This window comes from Salvia miltiorrhiza, chromosome 7 (assembly GCF_028751815.1).
Source record: "Salvia miltiorrhiza cultivar Shanhuang (shh) chromosome 7, IMPLAD_Smil_shh, whole genome shotgun sequence".
Lineage (NCBI taxonomy): Eukaryota > Viridiplantae > Streptophyta > Magnoliopsida > Lamiales > Lamiaceae > Salvia > Salvia miltiorrhiza.
This window is the reverse complement of record NC_080393.1, coordinates 17,873,163-17,881,089: the sequence shown is the minus strand read 5'-3', so window position 1 is coordinate 17,881,089 and position 7,927 is coordinate 17,873,163. Positions and strand designations below refer to the sequence as shown.

At 35.5% G+C, this 7,927-nt stretch overlaps 1 protein-coding gene across 1 annotated transcript; it reads right to left on the bottom strand.

Annotated features, from left to right (window-relative positions):
• Positions 1-1,118: 1,118 nt before the first annotated feature.
• On the bottom strand, positions 1,119-5,460 carry LOC130995670 (serine/threonine-protein kinase PBS1). Its single transcript, XM_057921042.1, has 5 exons — positions 4,804-5,460; positions 4,022-4,224; positions 3,072-3,261; positions 1,935-2,326; positions 1,119-1,840 (listed from the first exon to the last, which is right to left on the bottom strand). The coding sequence occupies exons 1-5, from the start codon at positions 4,922-4,924 to the stop codon at positions 1,394-1,396; spliced, it is 1,353 nt and encodes a 450-aa protein (XP_057777025.1). The 5' UTR covers positions 4,925-5,460; the 3' UTR covers positions 1,119-1,393.
• Between the last annotated feature and the right edge of the window lie 2,467 nt (positions 5,461-7,927).

The window sequence follows — 7,927 nt, the reverse complement described above, 5'->3', positions numbered from 1 at the left end:
AGACAAAATTAAATAAATTTGCAAAGAATAGTTAAGGTCATATATTCATAATAATAATAAGAAATAGTGGCCAAAAATTTAAAATATTTGATAGGATTGGCTGGGTAATTAAATAATGGGTTAATAGTAGGACCGTAAACAAACCAAACCGCTCGCGAACTATTCAAAGCTCGACTCGAAAAAAGCTCGTTCAAGTTCGTTTAGAGAAGCTCGTAAAATAAACAAACCAAGCTTGAGCTTAGTAGTATTCGGCTCGTTAGCTCGTGAACATGTTCGTCAAGTGATTCAACTTGAAAAATATAAATTATTAGTAGACATAACTTATATTTATCCACTAAAATTAATAATAATTGTATTAAATCTTTAATTAATTTTATTTGTTATAAGAAAATAATTAATATATTTATTATTTTAAATAAAATAATTTATTTTTAAAATAAAATAATCAATATTTTGAATATAAATATAAATTTAGAAAGTTCGTATAGGCTCGTGAGCCTCAAAGTATTCGGTAAGTAAAGTTCGGGATTCGATTCGATACTTAACAAACAAAACTTGAGCATACCACTATTCGGTTCGGCTCGGTTCGATTACACCTCTAGTTAATAGTGTTTTATATTCCAAACTTTTAGCATTTTCCATAAAATGTCCCGAACTTTTATTTTCTCCTTAAAAACCTTGAACTTTCAGTTTTTTCTACAAAATGTCCCATTATACAAAATTCGGTGACAAAAAAATGAATTATCTAGCCGAAAGAAATATTTTGGGGACCGCCATTATTGAAAAATCATATTGGGAACCACCATTGTTGAAAAATGCTAAATGTTCGAGGTTTTTTTATCATCTTTCTGTCATCGAATTTTGTATAACGGAACATTTTATGGAAAAATTGAAAGTTCAGGAATTTTTAGGAGAAAATGAAAATTCGAGACATTTTGTAGAAAACGCTTAAAATTCGAGACATAAAACACTATTAACCCTTAAATAATTCACCCAACTTGTTTGATAACTCATTTGGATAATTAAATGTGGGCCGGATTACCAATCAAGATCTTAATTATGCAAATTAAACACTCAGAGATTTCAAAATATAAATTGAAGCGAAGGGCAAAGAGAGAAGAAGCAAAAATAGTGGCATGAGACATGAACGAGTTGAAAGTTAGACACAAGAAATCCCTCAGACTTCCACATAAGCTTTACAAACAGCAGAAGCGCAACTGCTTTTACTCTCAAAACTTGCACAGCTTCTGCTATCGAAAATATACACTCTTTGTGGATGGAGAGACCTCTAAAAAAAGATTCAACTCCATTAAATGGTGATGCTTCTTCCACAGACAAAGGGGAAGCTGGGGGGGGTAAAATGGGAATCTATAATGTAGCAGCAGAAGCAGAGCTAGCCGTTGTTGGCATCAAAACTACTACCTTGCGCGGTTTGGCGCCTCTTTTCTCTCCAGTTCTCGCCCCACATTTTCGCCTCTGCAACAGCTCGTTCCCTGTCGAGGTCGCGGTTCAACATTTTGGCGGTCTCTCTAGGAGAGTCATCCCTCTCGGATCCTCCCTCCACATCCCATTTTCTTCCAGACCCAGCGCCCTCCTCGTTCCTCAGTAGCTTCCCGCCACGTTCGTCTTTGTTGCTATGACCCGGATCGTACGACTGATTTGCTAGGTAAGAGAGGGCCGTTACCACATCACCTATCAAGGGACGAGCAGCAGCCTGTTCCTGGATGCACATGGAAGCCACGGCTAGGGCTTGATAAAGCCCACGGATCGGAAATTTTCCTTGCAGCCTCGGATCTGCCAATTTAGCAAACTTTTTACGGTCGTTAAAAAACGGCCGCACCTGCACGCACCACCCAAAAACATGCTAATTCACTGGGACACCCGAAACTACAGACTCAACATAGAATGGATAAAAGAGTAGCGCATGGGTTTACCCATGCAACGAGGTTCTGTTCGCCCTGAGGTCTGGTGCTGTCAATGGCTTTCCGCCCCGTGATGATCTCTAAGAAGACAACTCCAAAACTGTAAACGTCCGACTTTACTGTCAATTGCCCTGTCATAGCATATTCAGGAGCACAGTAACCATAAGTTCCCATCACCCTGGTGGATACATGTGACTTGTCCCCTGTAGGACCCAGCTTCGCCAGTCCAAAGTCCGAAAGCTTTGGAACAAACCCTTCGCCTAGTAATATGTTGGACGACTTGAAATCTCTATAAATAACAGGAGGATTCGCCTTGTCGTGGAGATGCTCCAATCCTTTAGCCGCACCGGCTGCTATCTTCATTCTTGTGCTCCAATCAAGGGGCTCTTTGTCGGGTGGAAGATCTGAACAATTATACTTAACTTTATTACGATACCAAGAAATGTGGACAAACTGATCTTTCCCAAACTAAATCAGAGCAAAATATTCATCGACGGAAAATATACACGACCTATTTTCACACTTCACTTTTCAGCTTATAACTTCAAAATAACAACAGACAAGAAAATATATGCTGAATTAGACATTCTTAGATAAAACGCGAGGGTAGGATGGGTGTGTATGAATGGAACTGCACTCATGAGGGAAGGGGAGAGACACGAGATGTTTTTTTTTATCTTCATAAAAATAGATATAATTGATAAGGATAGAAAAGATGTAGAGAGCATTTTAGGTAATTTGATAACTGACTAAATATTAACTGTATTTACATATTTCCAGATGCAATCTAAAGAAAGAGAATGGCACATCAAGAAAACAAATTGTCAAACACTTTTCAAGAGCTTATAAGCTCCTAAACAACTTATAAGCTTAGCCAAACAACCCCTAAGTCCCATTTGGAGATAGCAGATCTCTTCATCAATAGTTGCGGAAAATTATAAAAGGTCATGTCATTAAGTATGTATGTGCCTTTATCCAGATCGTGTGTCATTTCAGACAAAACAATAACTTTCTAACAGAGTAATGATAAAAACTGAAAATATAATCTCATATGCAGCAAAAGACTCATGCTTCACAACGTGCAATAGGCATGAGATTTCTGAAAGTTATAGCGAAACAAAATCTGACAAGAATAGCTCCAAGCCTTACCATGGAGGTGATCTTCTAATGATCCCAACGGCATAAATTCATATACCAGAAGCCTCTGATCCCCATCAGCACAATAACCCATCAAATTCACCAAGTGAGGATTGTGGAGAAGGCTGAGCATTAGAACCTCAACGAGAAATTCTCTGTTACCCTGAAGCCCATTTCTATCCAACTGCTTAACAGCAACAACCTGCCAAAGCAAGTATCACCAACAAAAATGAGAACATCATTTAGGACGAGATACCTCTTCAAGGATGGCAAACTAACCAACCCCAATAGTTGAGTGTGACATAATGTAGTTCAGGAATACTCTCACCCACGCCTATATCGCCAACCATAAATTTTACAAACAAAACTCTGATAAATGCACTAACTGTAAAAACGAGATAGGCAACGAAATTGTAGCCATATCTTGTCCAAATTTACACTACATCATACATCAGTGACACCTACACACTTTTGTTAGAAGCTTTGATACACTCAATCTGAGTTAGAAGTATTAGTTTCAGCAGTCTAGCAATGCTAAGAGGCTTACTAGTCCATGAAACACAGACTGCATGCAAGCAATATCCTAACCGTAACCTCTGATCTTTACTTATCTTGAGCAAATGTAACTTGGCTGAGCAGTTTCCTAAATCCTAACTAAATCAGGTAACAGAAGTTAAGATAATGCAACCACAATTCGGCTAAGAAATCAGTGATTGCTAACAACAGCACAGCCTTTGGTGCAATAATTCAAACGTAAGCCTAATGTGCTCCAGCACCTTATGAGAAGATTAAATAATTTGAAATAGTAATTCAAACGTAAGCCTAACGTGCTCCAGCACCTTATGAGAAGATTAAATAATTTGAAATAGTAACGACCTCATTTCAACCTGAAAGTCAAATGCATGACACTATTTTATACCCAGTTTTCTCAGGTTAATTTGAGAGATGATGAGGAATTTTACCTGACCATTATGAAGCCTCCCTTTGTATACACGTCCAAATCCTCCCTCTCCTAGGAAAGACTCTGGCCTGAAGTTATTGGTGGCAGCAGCTAGTTCACGGAAAGTAAATGTTTGCGCAGCAATCTGAGAATCGGGCAAGTCCTTCAGGGCTGATGCCTCCCTCTTAGGGCCAACATTGCTCCTCGACTTCAGCCTATCTCCCCCTGCAAAGTACAATCAAAACCACCATTTATCCATTAGAAGACACACTCAAGGGCCCACAAACAAGCACATCACTAGAGGAAGTTCCAGATTACGCGTGCATTAAAGTCTACAGATTAAAACGAACAATGTCAACTCATAGCAAACAGAGTGTCCTGATTTCTTCTAATTAGGAATCAAAGTATTGAGTCATGGTGACTGATGAAGTACTGAATATCATTTGCAACAGTTACACGATAAGTTTCCTAAAACTTATATCAGATCAAGATAAAAATAAAATAAAAATCACAGTGCCCCTTAAGATCTAATCCAATAAGTAAAAGGACGAGCCAGCCACTATTTTCACTTACTCCTATCAAAGAACTATGGGGTCTACAACAAACCGAATTGGATAACCAATCGATACTAATCATACGAAACCATCATAAATCAAAAACCCAAAGCAAACAGAAATCAACTGTTTATCAACCCAAAGTACAAAGATCAGATCAAACCACATGAAAGCACAAAATTAAATAATAAAAATCGCCAACAATAAAGCCAAAAAAAATGAAGAATTAACACTGAGACTACAAACTAACCAGAAGATAGCTTTGATATATTGGAAGGGATAGCTGTTTGAACTTCATTGTGATCATCCCTATCTTTATTGGGATTGAGCTTCTGCTCTTCTCTTGAATCAAAACAAGGAAAACAGCCCATCTATCTCTCTCAAAGATCAAATCTTCCTTCAACCCTTGTTTTTAACCAAACCAGATTTACACCAACAATAAACTAATTTCTCATTTCTTCAATTCAATCCCACCATAAACACCCCCAAAAATTGAATTGGGTATGGTCTGAATTCAATAAAAATCCAAGCTTTCTATGATCCTTTTCTATAGAACAAAAAGGAAGTAAACATTAACAACAGGGGGCAACAAAGATGAAGAAGACTCAGCACACAGTGCAAGATTTTGAAGTTAAAAAACAAGAAGAAAAATATAAGGAAAAAGGGCCGGAAACAAATTTAGGGGAAGTTGCAGTAATTTAGTTTTGACAGATTGTAGAATCTAATTGACAAAACACCGTGTATTGTGAACAGAGTTTTAGCCGGCTTTGTCTTCGGCTTTTCCTTTCATACACAGTTAGCCAAAACCTCTCTCTCTCTCTCTCACACACACACACACACACACACACCACACGCAGACGCACTAGTGCACATGAATAATACACACTTCTTATTAGTTCTTATATATATATAATATTGATATATGATTTGATATAATTATAGTAATCGTTTATTTTTACGTGTGTGTATCTGTCTGTGTTCACATCCACAATTTCTCCACCTCTGCTTTGACCAAAATAGTTATTACTTACTAAATTCATTCACCTCCCCCATTTATACTGCCCTATATTTTACTATTATTTATTTATTATAAAGAATGAAAGAATAGAATGGATTCTGAATTTACATTTGCATAAATTACGTGATGAGAATCCATCTAATAGTTTGTAATTATTCTATGCATCCGAGGAGGATATTACAGAAAAGTTTACTTAATACTATGTCTAATCAGCCCGGTTTATTTAGCAATATTCGGGCAATTTGGAGAAATTATACAATTCGGTGTCCAAATTCAATATATTTATAATTAATTTTTGTGAAGCGCTAACTTTTTCTTAAGGAAACCCAAATTGAGAGTCTTTTTAACGACATGATATGCTTGTTTAATCACATGTAGCTGTTACAAGTAATCGCGTGTTAACTGTTTATTTTCAGTTTTGGTCTAAAAAAATTGTTTATTTTCAGTTGGCACTTCGCAGTGACATCTTCAAATCTATTTTCAGTCACAATTTTTTTTTCTTTTTAAAACCATTAAGCTATGTGTATTTTTTTTCAGTCACAATTTTTTTCTATTTAAAACCATTAAGCGCTCAAACGAATCAGAAAAGTATTACTGATAAACACTTTGCAATATTTTTTTTAAGAGTGTATTTTCATTAGGTTGTAGATTTATTGTGAAAACCATGAGTAAAATAGTTCTCTTTTTAAATCTTTTATTTTTTTCTCATTTTGTACAAAAAAGAATTTCATCAATTTTTTTTTTCATTCTTTTCACTTTAAGGAAGGGATAGTACTATTCCTTTATTTTTGACCTGATAATATTATCATTTATTGGAGAGAAAAGGAAGACTGAGAAAAAGTGAAATTATCTTTTGTAGAAAATGAGGAAAAAGAAATAAAATATTTGAAAGAGATTTTATCCTTATTTATCATCATAAATTTATAACTATAGTGCTATTTTTATTTCATTAAATTTTACCGGAAAAAAAAAATCTCAAAACCAATCATTATGATTTTTCCCGAGTCAACTGTACAAAGCGGAATAGATTTGAAGTGAATATCACAAAGTTTAATGATATTGAGAATGTAGTTAATTAGTATAATATGTAAAGATATAATTATTTTCATAATACGAAAAAGTATAATTATTTTTATGATAATATATTTATAACTAGTTTTTGAAAATAAATAAATTTATTAATAATTAAAGTAATATAATTTTTTTATGATAATATATTTATGACACTGTTTAAATATTGAATCAACCAAAATGATAAAAGTTATCAAGAATTTTAAGATATCTCAAAGTTCCAATTCATCTAAGCAAATAAAAAATTAATTTTAATTGCTATTTTTATCTATCAAGATTAATCCTTAAAAGTAAATGCTCATAAAGTATATAGATATATGTATAGGTATAGATAAACTTTGTTATCTGTGCAGGTAAACCAAGTGGGTGGAGATGGAAGCCAGACTCTAAAGGCAAGTTCTCGGTCAAAACAGCTTATGAAGTCCTTAGCCACTCAATCGGTATCAATTCTGGGGAGAAAACTGATTCGGAGATTGGAAATATTTGGAAGATTAAAGCTCCTTTCAAAGCAAAGATGATGTCATGGAGAATTTTGAAAGGCAGAGTACCGACCACTGATAACCTCATTCGAAGACAAATTCCAATTTCACCACCGGATGCCGTCTGTGCTCTTTGTAAGTCACAGGAAGAGAATATTGACCTTTTGTTCTTCGCGTGTAAGAAGACTTACGAGGTTTGGTTTTCATTCTTTCATGGCTTGGAAAACAAGCGGTCCTTCATTGCAAGCCTAGAGATCACTTCACCGCCTTCAAAAACATTGGACAGAAAGGAGATGCTACCATCCTCGCAAGCATTTGGACATGTGTTGTCTGGTGTATTTGGAAAGCGAGAAACGAATGTAAGTTTAATAATGGAAGCTGGTGCAAAGATAAGATCGTGACCGAGATTATTGCGAGAGTTTGGGGATGGAAAAATGCATACAAAATTCTGTGCACTACATCCGATTTCAAATCGTGGTCCATGGGAGATCAGATCCTTTCCTGATCCCTTGCCTCGTGTTTCTTCAAGTTCTTGGCTTGGAGTTTTTTGATTCTCAGGAATTGTACTAGTTGTCTGCTGTTTTCTGGTTCATTGATGATGTTCTTTGTAGGCATTACTGGTGCCGTTGGTTTTTGAGCTATAAAAGTTTTTTCTTATAAAAAAAAAAGATAAACTTTGTTATATCTAAAAATATACTCCATCCGTCCCAATATTCAAGTCCCGTATTCCTTTTTGGGCTGTCCCATGTAACAAGTCCTCTTTCCTTTTCTGGCATTAATTAGGGGTTGATTAGTTGATTTAATTA

Coding starts and splice junctions, on each gene's coding strand:
- LOC130995670 (XM_057921042.1), bottom strand. CDS start 4,924: ATGGGCTGTTTTCCTTGTTTTGATTCAAGAGAAGAGCAGAAGCTCAAT. Junction 2,327..3,071: donor ATTAGAAGATCACCTCCATG/GTAAGGCTTGGA, acceptor ATAATTGTTCAG/ATCTTCCACCCGACAAAGAG. Junction 1,841..1,934: donor AACAGAACCTCGTTGCATGG/GTAAACCCATGC, acceptor TGGTGCGTGCAG/GTGCGGCCGTTTTTTAACGA.